The 21,311-nt window shown below is 55.9% G+C and overlaps 1 protein-coding gene across 1 annotated transcript in view; it reads left to right on the forward strand.

The window, feature by feature from the left end:
- Positions 1-21,311, forward strand: part of CELF5 (CUGBP Elav-like family member 5) — a 49,405-nt gene that overhangs the window by 24,915 nt on the left and 3,179 nt on the right. Inside the window, exons 3-11 of the mRNA XM_057709447.1 lie at positions 8,036-8,087; positions 9,925-10,053; positions 11,464-11,543; positions 13,228-13,374; positions 14,107-14,248; positions 14,337-14,483; positions 16,046-16,108; positions 16,931-17,014; positions 19,584-19,727. Coding sequence (XP_057565430.1) covers positions 8,036-8,087; positions 9,925-10,053; positions 11,464-11,543; positions 13,228-13,374; positions 14,107-14,248; positions 14,337-14,483; positions 16,046-16,108; positions 16,931-17,014; positions 19,584-19,727 — 988 coding nt within the window. The remainder of the gene's footprint in view (positions 1-8,035; positions 8,088-9,924; positions 10,054-11,463; positions 11,544-13,227; positions 13,375-14,106; positions 14,249-14,336; positions 14,484-16,045; positions 16,109-16,930; positions 17,015-19,583; positions 19,728-21,311) is intronic.

The raw sequence follows: 21,311 nt of genomic DNA on the forward strand, positions 1-21,311 counted from the left end.
GTGACCTGTGTGGATGACCTCGTGGAGGGCAAACAGGGTGGCTTCTTGGAGGGGGAGGCATTTGAGTCAAGTCTTGAGCCATGGGGAGGATTGTGGCAGGTAGGGGTGTGTGAGCACAGGGTGTACCAAGACTTGGAGGCAGGAGCGTGCCTGGCCTGGGAACATGTGAGAGCCTAACAGAGGAGTTGACCGCCCACAGGGACACTGGGCAAAATCTGGGGACATTTGTGACTGTCATGACAGAAGATGCTGCTGGCATCTTGTGGGTAGAAGCTAGGGATGTTGCCCCAAATCCTACAGTGCACAGGACGGCCCGTTGCGATGGAGAATGATCCAGCCCCAAATCGATAGAGCTGAGGTTGAGAAGCCCTGTTTAGGAGAATAAGGAGCTGGTGAATGTTCTAGAATGGCGATAATAAAATAGAATGCAAGCCATATATAGCATTTAGATTTTTCTAGGAGCATCTTTTAAAAAGTAAAAAGAGACAGGTGAAATGAATTTTAATGCCATCTTTTATTTTAACCCACTAGCTCCAAGATCCTATCAAGAGGCAGTCAGTAGAGCCCACGTAAAACTTATTAACGAGATGTGGCTCACATTCCTTTTTCTCATCCTGTGTTCCAAAATCCAGGGTGTCTTGCACACCCCTGGTCCGTCTCCATGGGGACATTCAGTGGCTATCAGAGATGCTCGATCTGGATTTGTATTTTATAAAATTGACGGCTGAAAAAGTAGATTCACCTGCCCAGTGTGTCCTAGACATAAGTAAGGATTTTCCAGAAATGACATCAGGTAGTATCAGGTTTTAGATGTAGGTTTATCTTTATACTAATTTTAACTAAACACAATTAAACACAATTCCATTTCTCGGTCACACAAGCCACATTTCAAGTGTTCAGTAGCTGCGTGTGGCTGTTGGCCACCATACTGGGTGGCAGAGTTCTAAAATGTTCCAGATCAAGGGTCAGCCAGCTTTTTCTGTAAAGCAGAGATGTATGGCTTTGCCAGCCACACCGCCTCTGTCACTTCTACTCAAAGTGTAAAACAGTCACAGACGACACGTGAACAAATGGGCATGGCTGTGTGCCAATAAAACTTTATTGACTACAACAGGTTGGGGGCCCACATAGGGCTGTAGTTTACCAATCCCCAGTATAGACCATCGCTGTCCTATAGAACTTTCTGCGAAGGTGGAAATGTTCGGTCTTTGCTGTCCAGTAGGGTGGTCACTAGCTCCGTGTGTCTATGGAGCCTTTGAGAAGGGGCAAGTGTGACTCAGAAACTGAATTTTTTTTCTTTAGGTAAGAAGTGGATTTATTTTGCGAGAAACACTCCACAAACACAGTGTGGGCCATCTCAGAAGGCAAGAGGTCAGGAACTGAATTTTTAATGTTGTTTACTTTTAATAGATACAAATTCAAACTTCCAAAGGCTACATGTGGCTAAGGGCTACCTTACTGGACAGTGCAGACCTAGAATGTTCTAGGCTGGGGGTCAGCTGCCACGTTAGACTGTGCAGACGTAGAATGTTCTAGACCCGGGAACGTGCTGCAGGGTCATCATACATCTAGAATAGGGAGTTCTTGGTCTCTCTTTGACACCAGCTCACAGCTGGGGATGCTGAGGCGTCTCAAGCAATACCCTCCTCCTCTCAGGGCTCCGTTTCCCCAGAGTTATCACTGTCTCCCAGCACTGCGGGGGTACCTCATCTAACTGCCATGTCAGGGGGGCACCAGGGTTGCTGCTCACCCCATTTGACGGATGGGAAAACTGGCAGGAGCGAGGAAGGGACTTGTCTGAGGTCACCCACCAGGGTGAGGACTGCGGCCCCACCCACCCCGTTCCACAGACCTTGAACCTCTGGTTTCTCCAGTGTAGTTTCCTGGAAGCTGGCCCCCTGCCTCCCTGGAGGTGAGGGCAGGTGTTTGATTAAATAAGAAGGAGGCCGCTTAGAGCTGTGCCCTGGGGTTGGAGGGGCCTCTGGGGGCCACCTCCTGGCTGGGGCAGCCTTCTGTGGGAGTAGAGCCTGGCTTAAATTTTTTTTTCTTAAAATTTGAAAAATACCGCGCACTTAGAGAAAAGTACATACAACCCAACTGATTATAAAGCGCACACCCCGCTGCTACTACGCAGCTGGCACCCTGGAAGCCACCCTGTCCCATGTCCCAACGCCCAAGCCCCTCTCTTCCCGTTGGAGTAGCCTCTGTCCCGACTTTTAAGGTGACCAACCCCTGCTTTTCTTCTGGTATGTGCCGATGACGTGCAGTATCGCACCTGAGCGCTCTGTACTTTGCCATCACTGTGTGGTACCCCACGGCCCCGACACCATTCATTTGTCCACTCTCCTGCTGCTGGACATTTGGGTTGTTTCTAGTTTTGCTACCAAGGCATAGAGATCCTTGCTGGTGTTTTGTCTTTGGTGGACACGTGCCAACGTTTGGGTCAGGTGCATACCCAGGCGTTTGCATCCCTGACTACGTGCATCTTCCCATTCTGATGAGAGAAGGAGCTGGTCTGGGGGGTGAGCCTCCCTCCCTGAGGACACTTGCAGAAATGGAATCAGCCTTTCAGAACAAGCGCGGCAGGCTTGCTCGTAGATCTCAGGAGGAGGCATGGCGGCTACTGTGCAGGAGGCCCCCTTGCCTGTCAGTGGCATCCGAGCTCCCTCGCAGGCATCTCCGCCAGAGGATGGGGCCTTGGCCGCATGAGAAAGCCCACCCAGCGGGCGCACGTGCTGCGCTGCGCGCATCGCCCGGAGTCAGGGGGCTAGGGCTGGGTCGTGCTAGGGATATAGACAGCCACCAACTCTCGTGTGTGTGTGTGTGTGTGTGTGTGTGTGTGTGTGTGTGTGGAGACACTATAAAGCGGACACTGCTGTTTATCTCTTGATGAACCAGGAGGGGAGTGGTCCCCATCGTTTGCCGGCTCAGTGCCTCTCCCCGCCGCCCTGGCACAGCCAAGCCCCCCTCCCCTCCTAATACTGCCTTCCGCAGCGAGTGACACCGCCCCCCCACCCACTTCCAGTTCCCTCCTTGAGTGTGACAGTGGTGTCCGTGGGGGACGCATTTTAATCAAATCTCAGCATTTTGGAATAGGATCCTACATTGAATAACAGAATCCCGGAATAGAAACTGGAATGGACCGCAGGACCCTGGAATCCGCGCTGGGCAGGTGCCTCTGATTCCCTCAGGGGTTCTCTGCTGGGCTGTCAAAACCCAGGATGGGGTTCCTGAGGATGGAAGGGATCCTCCCCATCCCCGTCGACAACAGGCAACAGGTCCAGCTCCCGCCTCTTGGACAGTGAGGGCCTGGGCCATTTCATCTTTTTCTTTGTGAAGGCCTTGGTGGGTGAGGGATGCCCCAGATTTGGCGGCCACCCTGCTGCTCATCTGAGCACCCCAGGAAGGGATGTTTGTCTGGCTGTGAGTCCCCCCACAGGCCCCTCCTGAATCCCCTTCTGTACACACGGGAGTCTCTGAGGTGGTCCCTTTGCAGGACCCACCCCCACATCCCATGACTTGGCTGAGAGTCGAGCCAACCCTGAGAATAGGCCGGCGTGGAGTGCCCCAAGGTGCTGAATGTCTCATGATTTGGCTTTCCCAGGCCTCAGTCTCCTTGTCTATAAAATGGGTTTGCGGAAGGTTTTGAGGGTCCTGCGAGGTGACACAGGCCAGTTGCTGAGCACACACTTGGCAAATACACGCTGAATGAGTGAATGCAGGGTCCCATGCGAGGCGAGCTGTGGGACGCTGGCCAGTCACATCTCTTCCCTAGCCCGTTTTCTCCTGTGAAACGGGGACAGTGCAGACACGCCTGGCACGAGCTCTTGGGTTACTTCCCGTGCCGGGCACTGTGCCCAACATGCCTGCTTCACTCTTCCCTACGGGACAGGAGTCTGGAAACCATAGGTCTTGTCTCGTTTCAGCTCAGTTGTCATTTGTGGCCCCTCTGCTGGGTCTTTCTGGGGAGGAGGTTCCAGAACCCCTCAGCCCTGATGCCAGAAGCTCATCCGAAAGGGGGCCAGTGTGTGTGTTGGGGGGATGTGCCGCTATCAAGGCAATGCCCGGGCAAAGCAACTGAAGCAGACGGGGATGGAGGGGAAGGCTTTGGGGGCAGGTGGCATTCAAGGGGGCTTGTAGGGTGAGGATGGGATGCACAGGGGTGCGTTCCAGCCTGTGTCCTCTGGATGTGGGAGGAGGAGAGGGCAGAAATGGCTGGGACTGAGCAGCAAAGGCACCTTGAATGTCAGGATGAGGAGCTGGCACTCTACCCCAAGGGCAATAGGGAGCCATGGCGGAATCTAGACCAGGAGAGGGGCTTGGTCTCAGTGTTCAGTGGAAGTTGGGCTGGGGCTTGGGTGGGAGAAGAAGAGGCTGGAATGGTGGCCCAGATAGGGGTCCACTTTTCTTCCTATTCCTCCACACCATCCAGAAACAACCCAGTTGGGGCTTTCCCTGGACTACCTTATCTTCTACAAGTACAGTTTGCAAATCCAGGGGAATATTGGGGGCCCCAGCCTGTCTGCTGAAGAATCTTCCTGCAGCCCCTCCCCCCAGTAGCCTCAGTTTCTCCATCTGTAATATACACAGGTCAGACATAAGGGACTCTGTTTTCCCAGTGGTGCATGGCTTGGTTGAAGTCACTCAGCAAAAGCTGGGTGGCAGAGCAAGAACTGGATTCCAGCCACTTAACGTATGCCCAGCCAGAGCCCTAGCTCATGTGATCCTTGGCTGCCCGAATGCCTGGGTCCTGAGAGGCCCCTGAGGAAACTGGCAGGAGATCTGACCTCTGCTTCTGATTTTTCCTCTCCCTTTCTGATTTACTATCTGTAAAAGGGGCATGTTTCCACCTCATAAAGTTGTTTGGAGATTAAATGAGTCAGTGGATGTAGGTATTGCTCCAACATGCTCCCCCCATGCCACGAATTCCTATTCATACTTCAAAACCCAATGCAGATTTTCCATCTTCAGTGCACCCCCAGGATAGCCTTCAGCTCTTCACTGTTCTCTGCTCTAGGCTCTTCCAGCACTTGATCCTTCCCTCTGCTCCAGCCCTGACCCCATGAGTCTGGAAGTGTCTGCATATGCCTCTGTTTACCCCTCTACCAGACTAGTGGGGTGCTCCCTGAGGCTGCACAATTACTCAGCATGAGGCACACGGGAATGTTGTTGAATAAGTGAAAAGAGGAAGGGAGGGGGCAGGGAAAGGATGCAGCGATGGGGAGCCAGAGAAGGTGGAGGAGGGAGGAAGGGCACTCGGCAGAGACCTCAGTGGGACAGATGGAGAGAGGGAGCCGGAAGGAGGTGGGCAGAGCCAGATGGGCGGCTTGGGGTGGGGTGGGGGGGAGACCCAGCTCTCCCCTGGCACGCCTCCTCCCGGCTTGGGCGGGCAGCGCGGGCAGGGCCCGGCCTCTGGCGGGCGGATCGCCTGGGTGTTGGGCGCGGAGAGCGAGGCGCGGAACCCGAGCGTGCGTGCGGCGTGTGCGCGCCTGTGCGCCCAGGGCCAGCCGGGCGGGCGGCGGCACATGGATGCCAGCCTGGTGCGCGTCTCCAGGCCGGTGGGTAAGGCGAGGCGTGGGTCCGCGGGGTGTGGATGGCCGGGCCTCGGAGCCTTGGCTTTCGAGTGGGGGAATAGAGAGGAAGGGCCTGCCAACCTGGCTTCTCAGAGCCAGACGAGGACCCCTTCCCCCGCCCCCCCACCGAGCTGACCCAGGAGGGGGAAGGGGCCTCCTAGTAGGAGGCGGAAGGTCCCAGGCTCTGCAGCGGGTGGGGGAGATGGGAAGCAGGTACCCAGGCCGCGAGAATGGGGTGGGGGTGGAGGATGCTGTGATGGGGACAGGTTCCTTCTCTGTGGTCCCCCTCCCTCACCCCCTCCCTCATCCCCTCCCTCAGCTCATCCATCTCCAGAAGATTATATTTAAATATCTCTTTTGTGCAAGGCAGGAGCTGGGCTCGCCCCTAAGAGGCGGTTTCCATGGCAACAACAATTGCCAGCTTCCGTGTGGTGAATCAGCGTTGCCATGGCAACCCCATCCTCATCTGCCCAAGGTGCTGGGAGGGGAGGGAGGAGGTGAGGGCCAGCGGAGGTGGGTGGGAGGGGTGGGGGAACGGGAGGCTAGAGCCCAGGTGCCCCCTCTCCCCCACCTCTCTTCACCACTTCAGTCTGCCCTCGGCCCAGAAACTGGTCCCATCTGATTGAAATAATCTCCCCTCCTGGCTCCAGCTAGAGGGGTGTGGTACTCAGGTGAAGAGGGCCCAGAGTGTGCGTGTGTGTGTGTGTGTGTGTGTGTGTGTGTGTGTGTGTGTGTGTGTGTGTGTGTGTGGTGTGGGAAGGGAGATGTGGTTCGGCCTTTCCCAGGTGGTCAGGGTCCTTCTGAGGGTGTGGCTGGGCGGCAGGAAGATTGGGCTGGGGGGATTGGGGTCCAAGGTGGGGGAAACAGAAGCCTCTGGTTCTGGGGCTCCCATGGCTGAGTACATATTGAGGAAGCCCCTATGTGTCCCAGACAGACACTCTGAAAGGAGGAGAGTATCAGAGGCGGAGGGGGAGCAGAAAAATAACCTCTCTAGGCCTTGATTTTGACATCTGTAAAACAAGGTAAAAATTGTGCATCTCTCTGAAAGCTTGCTGGGCAGCTGCACTGTGATTAGAAAACATGTTTACCAAGCACCTCTGAATGGCCGTGGGGATCTACTCCAAGACTGACCTGGGAGTGGGGCTGGGACCAGCACTCATTCCAATTCCAGGCCTGGTGCAGAGGGACCAGGTCAGGTTCTTTTTTATGCTGGTGGGTGTTGGCCGCTTCCTTCTGGTCAGTTCCGTTCAGCAAACTCCTCTGATTCTCTCCTGTACCCTTCCCTGAGGGGTGGGGGTGTGATGTTATGGGCTCAGTCTGGAGAAAAACAGAGCAACACATATATACTTCCTGCTGCAGGGCAGAGGGAGGAAGAAACCCAAAAGGATTGCCTGCGTGGGGGCTTTTGAGCTGGGTTTTGAAGGATGCATAGAGGTTTACCAGAGACACCAGGTTGGGAGCAAGATTCTGTCCTAGAACCACTAGAGAAACAAATGCCACCCAACCCCACATCCCTCAAGTCTGTTCTGAAATATTCACATTAGTTCATACACATGGCTGGGTAGGTTGCAGGAGTGGGGGTTAGAGAGGGATTTCTTCCATTGAACAGTTCGCTGGTTTCTTCCAGTTTCAGTGCTGGGGGTGGGGGACAGAAGTGTCCAGAACAATGAGTCCAGGTTGCAGGCCAGTCCACTCAGGTATGACAGTTCGCCCCACTTGAGGCTCAGGGAGCTGGGTAAAAGTAGCTGCCTTGCTGTATCAGTTAGCTACTGCTGAGTAATAAACTGCCCCAACCATTTTATTTGTTCATGATTCTGTAGGTTGACAAGCCCAGGCTGAGCTTAGCTAAGCAGTTCTGCTGGTTTGTCCTGAGTCACTCATGTAACTATAGTCAGTTGGGGCTCACTGGGCTGGGACTTCCATGTGCTGTGTGTCAGCAGGGCATCTCTGTGCATGAGATCTCCTGTCCTCCAGTAGTTCACCTGGACTTGTCCACCTGGCAATCTCCAGGGTTCCAAGATGGCAAGGTCTCTTGAGGCCAAGACTTGCAACTCCCATAACTTCATGTCCACAACATTCTCTCCACCAGAGCAAGTCGCATGGTCAAGTTCAGATGGAAAATGTGGGGAAACAGACTCCAGTTCTTGATGAGAGGAACCATAAAGTTACATTATATACAGGGACTGCAGGAGTTGGACTGTCTTTGCAAGCAACTATGACACTTCAGGAGGCAAGGAGACTTCCTGGATGAAGGGTTATTGTTACTGGGTTTTGAAAGCAAAGTAGGAGTTTTCCAGTACCATGTGTCATTTGGTGTGACTGAGGTGCTAGCTGCTGCCAGAGGTTGGTGGGATGCTGAGGCTGGGGAGCTGGGCAGGAGTGCCCAGCAGAGCTCAGGTGAAGCTCTCACCCATGCTACCCCCACTGCTCACCTTGACCTCCCTCCCCCATTCTCTCCACAGATGGCGCGGCCAATCCAGGTGAAGCCTGCGGACAGCGAAAGCCGCGGAGGTAGTTGTCATCTCTCCATGGCCGCCAGGCCGTTGGCAGAGGAGTGGGAGGAGGGAAATCCTTGCAAGAAAGGTGGTGGGAGAAGCAGAGGCCCAGGCTGCGGTGGGGCAGGGGAGCAGGGAGGCCGTGTCCCTTCCTCCTCACCACAGGGCTCCAGGCCCAGCAGTGGGGGGTGTGGCCAGGTCCTGCTGCTTTCGCTGAGAACTTGAAATACACCACTCATCTCAGGGCGCAATAATGGGGATCTTCAGATGCAGAGGGGGTGGGGTCCCTGAAGGGCTGCGGATTGCTTTCTGGGCACTGTGTGTGTGCGCGCGCACGTTTGCATGTCTGAGCAAGTGCAGGTGTGTGTATGTGAGCATGTATTCCTGGGCATGCCTGTCCTGTGTGCAGATGTGTGCGAGTGTGGGCACATGTGCACGTGTGTTTCTGGCTGGTGCACTGGGGATGCCTGCCTGCCTGTGTGCACGTCTGCATGCCTGGGCTGTGTGTGGGTGTATATGTTCAAGTGTGTATGCTTGACTGTTCCAGGCTGGGCATGTGGGTGTGCGGGTTGGGCCTTGTGTCTGTGTGAGGCTGGACCTTCAGGTGGGTGTGTGCCCATGGGGAGATGCTTGGCTGCCCCCAGTGGGATCCAAGTCTAGTCATTCTTGGATATTATTGAACCTACTCCCCATCTCAGGTGGATTTGGGGCTGAGGAAAAGCAGCCAGCCTTGGAGGTGATGTGGGGGGCAGGGCTCTTAGGACCTCTGTGTATGTGTAGGAGTCCGGTAAAGCCCATCTGGGCTGGGAGCCTGTTTTCACACTCTCTAACCTGGCTGCCAGTGTGGGTCAGGGACTGTGGGGTGGGGATGGTCTGCATGTATTCATCTCTGTCTCTCTCATTCTCTCTCATTCTCTCTCTCCTTCTCTCCCTCTCCCTCCATCTCTGTTTCTCCCTTCTAATCTTTTTCTCTCCTCCTGTCTCTCTGGTTCTCTTTGTGCCTCTCTGTGTGTCTCTCTTTGCCTCATACTGTCTCTATCTTTGCCTGTCTCTGTCTCTGGGTCTCTCCCTGTCCCTCTCTCTCATCTGACTCTCTCTCCCTGCTTCTCCCTCCCTCCCGCCCCCATGAGTGACAGCTGCCAGAGACCAGGTTTCCATAGTAACCCAGCTCACTCTTCCTGGAAGACAAACTGCCACCTTCCTGACTGCAGGGGAGCAGTGCAATTCGCCGGGGCTGGGAGGGGGCAGGGCTTTCGTGCCTCACATGGGAGAGGCTGGCCCAGACTGGCCCCTGGCTTAGACTTGGGCAGGTCCCAGCCAGGCCTTCAACCAGGCCCCAAGCCAGCCCCAGGTTCCCCAGGCACCTCATTCAACAGACACGGATAGCTTGGCATCCCCCACCCCCACCCCCCGAGCCCTGGCAAGGCTGGGCAGAGAGTTCTGCTGGGCACCGTGAGGATGCAGGGGCCCTCAGCGCTCACCCCTGCCTGGAAGAGCTAGATGGCAGACAGACAAAGACATGGACCCAGGCAAGGCCAGGCAGTTCTCAACCCTGGTACTATGTGTGGCTCTCTGAGTGCATAGGGGGCAACGGCCGTTTTGCCCAGAGGATGGGATCCATTGGGCAGAGAGGCACGGGGCACGGCAGGAGGTGGGGCCTCGCAGGCACGTGGGAGGGTGGAGAGACCCCGCCAGGGAAAGCGCCTGGAGGCGTCCTCTCTCGCACGCACGCGCAAAAGAGGGCCCCGTGGGCTTCAGGTGCCCCTCTCCATGCTCTGTTGCCTCCGCTCTCCGCTGGAGGGACGGAGAAATTCCCGGAGGCTGGGACTCGGCTGAGGTGGCGTCTCCGCCCACAGGGGACCGGAAGCTGTTTGTGGGGATGCTGAACAAGCAGCAGTCAGAGGAGGACGTGCTGCGGCTGTTCCAGCCCTTCGGGGTCATCGACGAGTGCACCGTGCTCCGGGGGCCTGACGGCAGCAGCAAAGGTGATGGGCCGGGGGCGGGGCTGGCTCCCGGGGGCGGGGCTGTGGGAGGGCGGGGCTGGAGGGATGGGGTGGGGCCGGCACTAGAGAAGGTGGCTGGATCCGGGGGGCGGGGCCGGGCTCAGGGGGCGGGGCTGGTCCACGGTGGGCGGGGCCCGGCACATAGAGAGCGGGCTGGAGAGATGCCCCCCAACCCCCGCTAGGCACAAAGAGGGTGGGACTCGCTCAGGAGGCGGAAGTTTCACATGGGAGGGCGGGGCGAGCAGAAACTGTCCAGTCCCACCTGGTCCTACTTGTGTGACGTTGTCTGTCTGAGGCTGCCTGTCTCCACCTGACTGTCCATGGGACTGTTCCCGTCTGGATTTGCCTGTGTCCTGTGGCTGATCCTACTTACTCCAGCGTTCCTATATGCTTGTACCATCCAGGAATGATTGTTTAATGATCTTCAGCAGCTTGTTTTCCGGTCTACTCACGCGACTGCATGTGCCTAGGGTTGAGTATCACTCTGCCTGTGTCTCTTAGCCTCTGACACTCTGAGTGTCCAAATAGCGGTTTCTGTTTGGGTCTTCACGTGTCTGGCGGTCTCTGCCTGATCCTACCTGTTGAGGTTCATCTGTCCAGGACTGACTCTCGGTTTGCCTGTCTCTGCCCCTGTGACTTTATCTTACTAGGATGGAACGTATCTGATGGCGCCTGTTTATTTGCCTGGGTTTTTTTTTTTCATTGAGATATGATCACATACTGTAAAATTCACCCATTTAAAGTGTACAGTGAAGTGCTTCACAGAATTCACAAACCTGTGCAACCATCACTACTGCCTAATTCCAGAACGTTTTCACCCCCTCCCCCAAATCCGTCAGGCTCTTCCATAGCCCTCTCTCTGTTTGGAACTGTATCCTACGAGTGTCTGTCTGGATTTGCCTGTGTCTGGTGGTCTCTGGTTGTCTGTCCGCCTGATTCTGCCCTTGCCTGGTGACTTTTCATCCCAATCTGTCCCGCTCTAGTCACATGGGCGTATCTGTCTGGGTCTGAGTGTACCTCTGGCTGAGTGTGTCCACAGCACTGTGTCTCTCTGTGTCTGCGTCTGACAGTTGGTCACTTCTGCGTATCTGATTACAGCTCTGGATCTGGTGGCATCGGTGGCCGGTGGGGGTTCTCTGAGCCCGTCCCCTTCATTTGTTCATTTGTACCGCCTCACACCCTCTGATGTTGTGTCGGACAGACAGCTATCTGGGTGGCTGTGCGCTGGTCTTACTGTCTGATCCTTCGTTGTCCAGCTGTCTGTCTGCACAAATGGCAGGCTGTCTCTCTAATATCTGACTTTTGGGCTGCCCGGGTCCATGCTGACTGGCCGTGCAGGGCTCCCAGCCCCTCCCCTGGGACCCCTCACCCGTTCCCCTTCTCTCGGAGCAGGCTGTGCCTTCGTGAAGTTCTCCTCCCACACGGAGGCTCAGGCGGCCATCCACGCCCTGCACGGCAGTCAGACCATGCCGGTGAGTCGGAGCTGCCCTGGGTGATGGGGGTGGGGGTGGGAAACGAGCAAGGGGGCCTGGCCCTACCATCCCCACCGTCCCGTAGCCCCTGGCCTTTCTTCAGAGAGGGCACAGGGGGAGAAAGAGGTGCAGTCTCATGGTGGTGGGGGTGGGTGTATGTGTGTGAGTGTGTAAGTAAGTGTGGAGTGTGCGTGGATGTCCTGCCAGCGTGTGGCTGGCTGTGTGTGAGTACATGCGGGCCAGTGCGTGTGTTGACGTGTGCACGTGTGCTGCATGTCTGTGTGGGTGCGTGTGTGTCTGTGTGTGAGTGTGTGGCTGTGAGGAGGTGGGTGTCAGTGTGGACGCGAGTTGTGTGTAGATGGGTAGATATGTGTGCATGTGTGTGCTGCTGCATACACATGTGTGTAAACGTGTGACTGCCGGATGCACAAGTGTGTTGAGTGGGTGTGTCCGTGTGAGTGCACGTGTGCACCTACGTAGGTGAGTGCACACACGTGTTTATGTGTTAGTGTGTGAGCGTGCCTGGGTGACGTGGGGGCCGCCAGTGCACGTGTGTGCATCTGTAGGTGTGTGTGAAGGCAAGTGTGTGAGTGTGATGTGGAGGGATGAACATGTGTGCACGTGTAGGCAGTCATGTGTGTACACGTGTGACTGTGAGTGTGCGTATAGGTGCACGTGTCTGGGAGTGTATGCGTGTGTGTGTGAGTGTCAGTGGTGAGTGTGAGTCTGTGTGGGTGGAATGCATGTGTACGCGTGTGCAAATGTGTGTGAGCCTCAGAGGAGCAGCGGGGGATGGGGCTGGAGGGGCCTGCAGTTCGAGGCTGAGAAGCATGGGTTCCCCCCAGGGCAGTGGGGAGCCCCGGAGGGAAGGGGCCAGGGCATCTGCAAATGTCCCCGTGGGGCCAGAGTAGGGGATGGGCAGGCGGCACGTCTGCAGCTGGGAGCTTGTGGGCCTGCAGCAGTGAGAGGCTGGAGGGGACCACACAGGTGTTGGGGGTGGCCCTGCTGCTCAGGAAAGCGGCCCTGGGAGCCACCATCACTGTACATAAATGTCCAAATCTGCCACGGGGTAGACAGGCCTTGGGGGACCCATTCTCCTTTCTGTTGTTGTGGAGAATGGGTGTGAAGAGCAGAGCAGTCTCAGACCCTCCCTTCTCTTGCTCTCTGGGTCCTTGAGCATCAGCTTTAGTCCCTGGAGGGGCAGGAGTCAGCTCATCTTAAGGTCAGGCTTTCTCCTGCTCAGAGCTGTCCAGTGATGGAGCTGGTGAGTGGGGTAGGGAGTAAGCTCCCCATCAAAGGAAGTATTCAACCGCTCCGATGGTTCGGGTCTCACCTGTTCTCAGGTGTGGGTGGCAGCCACAGGGTCCTCTATCCGGGCTCCCGTTGTTCCTCTCCAGCAGTTGGATTCTCTTTGAGAGTGTGGGTGACAGTCAGCATCTTCCACTGCACCCCAGAGCTGCTCCCCGGGCCCAGATGCCCCACTTATGCACACAGGGTGGGGGCTGCGGGGTCAAGTGCAAGACCCGGGATGCTGGTCCCCAGACTGTCCTCACTGTGGCACCTGGGACCTTGAGGGCAGGGCTCACAGCTGCTGCCATCACCACCCCTGCACCCCTCGTAAAGGACCCCAGCGTCCTGGCGACGTCCCCCTTCTTTCCCTCCCTGCTTGCGGCTGCCCCTGCAGGGTGCCTCCTCCAGCCTGGTGGTCAAGTTTGCCGACACGGACAAGGAGCGGACGCTGCGGCGCATGCAACAGATGGTGGGCCAGTTGGGCATCCTGACGCCGTCCCTCACCCTGCCCTTCAGCCCCTACAGTGCCTACGCCCAGGCTGTGAGTGACCCCGGCAGACAGGCTTCTGTCCCGGCGGGGCTCCCGAGACGGCTCTGGGGGTCTGACTCAGCCTGTCTCTCTCTCTTTCTCCATCTATTCTTGGTCGACGGCTTGTGCCTCTTTGCCCATCTGTCTCTTGCCCAATCTCTCTGACTCAGGCTCTTATTCTGGCTGTGGCTGAGTCCCCACATCCAGGCCGCTTCCTGACCCCAACCCCTGCTGAGCCCCTAGCCATGGACTGTGCTCCCAGCCCAAGCTGGACCCCAAGTCTGGACTGATGGGACCCCAGGCTCAGCCCCCACATCCAGCCTGAGCCCCAACCCCGAGTGAACATCAAATTAAGATCCAACCTTGGGTTGACCCCCAGATCCTAGCTGTTCCCTAAATCTAGAGCAGCCCCAGTTCTAGCTAAACCTCCCAGCTGACTCCAAACTGAGACCCAACCCTGAGGGAGTTCAACATTGGCTGAGCCCTGGTCCCAGACTGAGTCCTGATCTTAGACTGAGCCCAGATCCCTAAATGAGCCTTGAACCGGGTCTAGGCCCTGATCCTATACTGAGCCTTGATCCCAGGCTGAGCCCCGATTCCAAACTGAGTCCTGACCCCAACCTGCGCCAAGATCCCCAGCCTGACCCCTCAGTTCCTGGAGGACCCGCCTCTGCACCCCATGAGCCATGATCTCGGGCCAGGTGCCACTCTGACTGTGCCTGCTGACTCCCTCTCTGCCCCCAGCTCATGCAGCAGCAGACAACGGTCCTGTCCACCTCAGGCAGCTACTTGAGCCCCGGCGTGGCCTTCTCACCCTGCCACATCCAGCAGATCGGCGCCGTCAGCCTTAATGGGCTGCCCGCCACACCCATCGCCCCTGCCTCTGGTGAGAGTCTGCCAGGGGCCCACGGGCGGGTGACCCGGGCAGGGCCGGGCTGGGGCCAGGCTTCTCATGACACTCTTCCGCTCCCCAGGACTGCACTCACCCCCGCTGCTTGGCACGGCCGCCATGCCCGGCCTCGTGGCTCCCATCACCAATGGCTTTGCAGGTGTCGTGCCCTTCCCTGGCGGGCACCCCGCCCTAGAAACTGTATATGCCAATGGCCTTGTGCCCTACCCAGGTAACTCGGGTTGTCCCTGGGGACCAAGGAGAATGGCAGGGGCAGGGAGGGTGTCCCTGGGACAAGCATGAGTCCCTATGCCTTGGTGTCCAGGGAACAAAGAGGCAGGACAAAGGGAGTCTCAGGTGAGCCGATACTAGCTGTGGGCACAGAGAAGGAGATTAAACATGTTTGCAACCCTGCATCCAGACCTTTCTGGGTTCAAATTCCAGTTTGGTGTCCTTGGGCGATTTCTTTAAGTCTCTGAGCCTCAGTTTGCTCATCTGGGAAATGGGGCAGATAATGTCAGTCATCTCATGAGTTTGCACTGATAAGCAGTCAGTCCGTAAAATGCTAACACATCACCTGGTACCAAGAATGGCACCATCAATCTTCATTATTAATCGTTGCCATTTGGGAAAATATCAGTGCCCATATTCATCCATCCATCCATATATCCATCCATCCATCCATCCATCCATCCATCTAATATTGGCCATGCACTGACTTGGACTGGGCTCTGCCCTCCTGAAGCAGGCGTCTCACGTTTCTCTGCCCTATTCCATGATTTCAAGGCAAACATCTCCCCACACCTTGCTTAGGTGAAGTATGTCATCTGCCTTTCCATCGCTGAGAATATATTTACTTTTATTTCTATTTTGAAATGATTGACGCTCACGGGGAGTTTCAAAAATAGTACAGAGAGGTCCTGGTACCCCTCACCCAGCGTCCCCACATGCTAACATCTTATGTAACCACAGTACGTTATCAAAACTAGGAAACTGACACTGGTACAGTACGATGAACTCAATGGGCGTTGGAGAGCCTATTCAGACTTCGCTGTTTACCGGCACTTGTGTGTGTGTGTGTGTGTGTGTGTGTGTGTGTGTGTGGTTGGTTGGTTCTGTGTCATTTTATCACAGGTATAGTTTCGTGTAACCACCACCACACTCAACATACAGAACTGTTCCATCACTATAAAGTAATTCATTCATGCGCCCCCTTTACTGTCTTCTCCCCAATCACCACCCCATCTTCTAGCAACCCCACTCCGTTCAAGATTTTTTTGGCTCAACTTTCCCCAGACTCTCCAGCTCTAGTTGCCTAGACAAGCTCTCCCCTCCCCCTGTGTCCTCCTCTAGGGACCGTCGGAAGGTCACAGCCACGTAGGGGATCCACAGTGTGTCTGATGATCGAGATGTGGGGTGGGAAGTGGGGGAGGATTGCGGATGGGTGGTGATCAAGAGCACAGACCTGGGGTCCTGGAGAATCCAGAGAATAAAAGGGAGGAGCAAGGGGGTCAGGATGGCAACAGAGTTGGGGATGATGGTTAAACCTCTCTGGAGTCTGAAAAACTCGGATTCGAGTTTGGCTTCTGCCATTTCCTACCTGAGTGACCCTGTGCCAGCTGCTGTTTCCCCACCTGTAAAACGAGGGTCCCTGAGCTTCAGTTTCCCCACCTGTAAAGTGAGGGTCATACCTGTAAAACGTTCATACAGAAGTGAAGCCGGGATGGGTATTGGCGGGTGGATGGAAGACTTCTGCTGCCCCCGCCCCACTCAGCCCCTCCGTCTGCCTCGCAGCTCAGAGCCCGACGGTGGCCGAGACCCTCCATCCTGCCTTCTCCGGAGTCCAGCAGTACACAGGTAGGGAGGCAGCGCGGCCCCGCCCCGCGCATGGCCCCGCCCCTCGGCCCCGGTGCGCCGGGCTAGCCACGCCACGCCCCTAGCCACACCTAGCTATGGCCCCGCCCCTCAGGGCTGCCCTCGCGTCCTGTCTTCCCTATTCTGCCTAGTCATGCCTCCTAGTTCTTGGCCTCGCCCCCGCCTCACCCTCCTGCAACATTTGGCCCTGCCGCTCATAACCTGCCTTTGGCCCCGCCCCTCACGTCCTGCCCAGACTCTGACCCCGCCTTTGCCAGGGCCTCGCTCGGATCTGGGGCTGGTCTTCCTAAGGGCTGCCTTGGCCTTACCCTCAGCCACGCTCACGCCCTCTACTCTTCCCTGTTGCCTTGGCCCCTCCCTCCGCTGGGACCACGCCGCTCCCAGGCCCGCCTTCCAGCGTGACCACGCCCCCGTCGTCCCGAGACCCGGCCTTGGCCCCCGCCTTCAGCCACGCCCACTCTTCCCTTCCCTGTTGCTTTGGTCCCTCCCTCAGACCCTCTCCCCTGACCACGCCCCTCCCGGACCCGCCCTCCAGTGTGACCACGCCCCCGCCTTCCCGAGACCTGGCCTTGGCCCCCGCCTTCAGCCACGCCCACTCTACCCTTCCCTGTTGCTTTGGTCCCTCCCTCAGACCCTGTCCCCTGACCACGCCCCTCCCGGACGCGCCCTCCAGTGTGACCACGCCCCCGTCTTCCCGAGACCCGGCCTTGGCCGCCCCTCATATCTTAGCCCCGCCCCACGTGCCCCGGCTGCCCGCCGGCCTCACGCGCGCTCCGCCCTGTGTCTCGCTCCCGGTCTCCGCAGCCATGTACCCCACCGCGGCCATCACGCCCATCGCGCACAGCGTCCCCCAGCCGCCGCCCCTCCTGCAGCAGCAGCAGCGAGAAGGTGAGGGGGCTGCGACCTCCCCTGGGCGCCAGCCCCGCCCTTTGACCGCCCCCCTCCACCTCCAGGATCCCCGGCCTGGCCTGGCCTGGCCTCGGGGGGGTCTCTCGGCCTGGGGTCCGCACAGACCTGGGTTCAAGCCCCGGCGCAGCCCCTGGGCCTTTGGGGGGGCGACTGATTCTTCCTCTCTGAGCCTCAGTCTCCTCCTCCGGAAAGTGGGAACCGGGCTAGTCCCGACCCGGTAGGGATAGCCGTGACCCCGCCACCACCAGGAGCCCTCTCCAGAATGGGGTGATTCTCTTGAAATTTTTTTGAGGTTAGGGGGTGGGGTGATGAGGTATCTCGAATCAAATGAGGCTTCCTCAGTAGAGTCAGAGGGGAGAGGGGTTAGATTCTGGAGTCGGACACCAGGATTCAAATCCACCCAGTTGTGACTTGTGAGGTCCTGAGGAAGGCACCTCGCTGTCCCGGGCCTCCGTGTGCTCATCTGCCACACAGGCGACCACCTTACTCCCCTTGCTGGGGATTAAGCAGAAGCAGTTGCTGACACACAGTGGGCACTCAGTCAGGGAGACCTTTCCTCTCCTTCACCCATCTAGTGGGGGTGAGGGCTGGGGGCTGGGGAGAGGCGACCCACCAGAAAAGCCCCAGATCTCCCCATGACATGGGAAGTTTATGGATGGCGTGGCCTGCAGACTGAGTTCTATGAGGCTCTGTTCAATGTCTCCCTCGCCCTGCGCCTGCTGGGCCACTGGCAGGGTGCAGTGGGTAAAAGCTGGTCCCCATGCAGTCCGTGCTGCTGTAACAGGACATGCGCTTTCTGGAGAGTCAGCTGAGTTTGCAGAACCTCACAATACCAGCTGTTGAATACAAGGCTCGTAGGGGAGATTGGGTCAGGGGTACACTATTCAAAAATGCTGGCTGTGATGTGACAAAAAAGAAACAAAGATGAGTCCCGAATAAAAACGGTAGCACAGTTTTATGCGTGTTAGATGGTTCAGACATACATGAATAGTACAGTAAATTTGGCACTTTAGCTTGAGAAAGACCAAAAGTTTGCAGGGGGACGTGGCATCGGAAGGGTTGCGGCATGTGAGTTACCGTGAAGTGGTGGAAAGTCTCGTCTGAAATTAGACGGAGAATGGGAACCCCAGACGGGGACGGGCCCTGCTGATGACACACTTGGAGAACTGGGAAAGCTGATGGGTGTTGAAGCTGTGTATACGTGTGTGTGTGTGCATTTTGCTTTCTTAATGAGGTTCAGTTCAGCTGGATGTGGTTTTCTGCATTCACCTAGTGTTTCTTGGAGATGAGCTAGCACACAAGCAAATACAAAATTCGTGTTTGCTTGAAATGGTTCCATAACATATCAGTTGCATGGGAACACACTTGCATTTTAAAAACAAGCATATTAGGGACTTCCCTGGCGGTCCAGTGGTTAAGACTCTGCGCTTTCACTGCCATGGCCCCCGGTTCAATCCCTGGTTGGGGAACTAAGATCCTGCAAGCTGTGCCCCTTGGGCAAAAAAAGCCAAAAACAAAACCAAACAGCAAAAAACAAGCATGTTAGCAGAACTGTGGTCCTCGTCAGGAAGGTAAGGGTGGATGTGGATGTGTAATCTTGGATTTTGTATTTTCTGGGGTGGGGAATATTCACTGTGAGGGTGGCGGGATTTCTGGTGGTTTGAGGGTTTCCTTTGTTTGGGGGGACCTGGGAGAAGGTCATCTGTAGGTATGGGATTAGCAGCAGGTTTGAGGACTGTTGATGATTTCGGATAATCAAGGTTTTAAAATGCTGTTATTATTTATAGTTCTTATATGAGCCTTGCACTGGGGATTATTGGGGTAGGGGATGATTCTGAGGGTTAGCTGTGCTTTAAAACATTACTTCTGGTTAGTATAGCATATCGTTTAAAAATTATCGGTGGTTTCAGAATATCTGGGGTTTGGGACTGGAAAATAATCTTTTTATTCCCGTTGATTTTATTTTTGCATCAGTTTTGAAATTATCCAAGGTTTGGAGGGTTATTGAAGGTTTTGAAAAATATTTGAATATTTGGGGTTTGGGGCCAGGGAATTACTTGTTTTATTCTGTGATCACTGGACTTTCATTTTAAACCAGTTTTAGGCTTACAGAGTTATTGCAAAGACGGTACAGAGTTTCCCTGTACCCTACACCCAGTTCATCTGATTTCTGTAAATGACCATGAGTTTGAGGTTTAGGGCTTTTCCAGGGGCATGGGGCTGTCTGGGATTTTGGGGTTATCCGGGATCTGGGATGGAAGGCTTTATCTCCGTTTGGGGGTAGGAATCATATGAACTTTATAAATTCTCTGAGGCCTGAGGATCGTTAGAGTTTTGGAGTACCCGAGTGTGGGATTGTATAGACAAGGGATCAGGGCGCCCCGCCTCCCCTCCCCGCCACTTCCATGCCCCTTCTTTCCGGGTGTCACGGGGCACCCCTCTCCCAACAGCTGGAGACGCCAGATGTGGGCTCCGGACCCGCGCCTCTCCCTCGGGGGTCCGCCTCCTCTCCTTGGGGGCTTTACGTCTTTCTCTCCCCCACCTGCAGGTCCCGAAGGCTGTAACCTGTTTATCTACCACCTCCCCCAGGAGTTTGGAGACACGGAGCTGACGCAGATGTTCCTGCCCTTCGGCAATATCATCTCCTCCAAGGTGTTTATGGATCGAGCCACCAACCAGAGCAAATGTTTTGGTGAGTCCCTGCCGTGGGTGCCCCTTCCTGCTTGCCGGCCCCGTCCCACGCACCCCTCACCCTGGCATGGGGGGAAGGGGAGGGTGTGGTCAGCCGCAAGACAGGTCTGATCCCAAAGAATCCCTGGCGGTCCAGTGGTTAGGACTCTGCGCTTTCACTGCCGAGGGCCTGGATTCAGTCCTTGGTCCGGGAACTGAGATCCCACAAGCTGCACAGCATGGCTAAGAAAAAAGAAAAAAAAAATCACATTTGTAGTAAGTAAGCACTTATTAAGCACCCACTGTATACCAGCACCCAGCACAGTGCCTGGTACACAGTAGGTGCTTAATAAGTGCTTACTTATTACTTACTTCACAGCAGTGAAGGAAGCCAACACAAATCCCCGCCCTCTGAAAGCTCACAGCCTTGCCGCCCTGCCCGTAGAACTTTCTCTGATGATAGACACATTCTACATCCGTGCCATCTGCCCCATCTGCCCCATGTGGCTGCTGAGGGCTTGAAATGTTGCCTGTGCACCCAAAGGACTGAATTTTTTATTTTACTTAATTTTAATGAATTTCAATTGAAATAACCACCCATGGCCAGTGACTGCTGGCCGAATTGGAAAGCACAGGTCCAGGGGAAGGAGATGGAAATAAATAAATGTGGGATATAGGCCAGGGAGTTATAAATGGTATAGAGAAAAATAAAACTGGTAAGAAAATACAGACTGATAAGGAGGAGGCTACGTTTCAACCAAGACCTGAATGTGAGGAGCCAGCCATGGGAGTGTCTTGGGGAAGAGTGTCCTAGGCAGAGGGAACCACATGTGCAAAGGCCCTGGGGCAGGACTGGGCCTGGTGCATTGGAGGAACAGTGAGGAGGCCTGTGCGGCTGAAGCAGAGTGAGTGAGGAGGGGAGAGAGAGAAGAGGGGAGGGCAGGAAGGGGACGGGACAGGTCATGCAAGGCCTTGTGGGCTGTGGGGAGAATTTCCTTATCCGCAGAAACAGAGGACATTAAGGCTCACATAGGCGCATAACTTGTCCCAAGTCACACAGCAGCAGAGAGGCAGAACTTAGATTAGAACCAGTCTGTTTGACTCCAAAACCTGGGCTCTGAACCCTCCACTGTCCTCCTGGAAGGGTCCACTCTTGACTATTTATTAAGCATCTCCTGTATATACCCATTATCCAACCATAAAAGGGAGCTAGTACCCCAGTTTACACAGGGAGGAAAGAGAGGCACAGAATGGTCAAGCAACATGCTTGAGGTCACACAGCAAGGTAGGGACCCCACCCCCCACCAGTGCCCAGGCCCCCTCCTCTACATCCTGCTTCCAGGAGGAAGAAGGAACTTTCTGAAGGAAAACCTACTCCATCACGTTCAGCAGTCAGAGGGTCACATGCCTTCTCTGAGCCTCAGTTTCCTCATCTATGAAATGCGAGGTGTGGGTGGTGTGAAGACTTCCACCCACCCCCCAGCTCCAGATTCCCCTGTGGCTCCCCATGGGCTTCAGCCAGACCCCTCAGTCCTGATCCCACCATCTCTCTGCCTGACCTCCTGCCTCTCCCACGGAGCTGGGTATCCTGCCCCCAAGTGCCCAC

Source organism: Hippopotamus amphibius, chromosome 15 (genome assembly GCF_030028045.1).
Source record: "Hippopotamus amphibius kiboko isolate mHipAmp2 chromosome 15, mHipAmp2.hap2, whole genome shotgun sequence".
Taxonomy (NCBI): Eukaryota; Metazoa; Chordata; class Mammalia; order Artiodactyla; family Hippopotamidae; genus Hippopotamus; species Hippopotamus amphibius.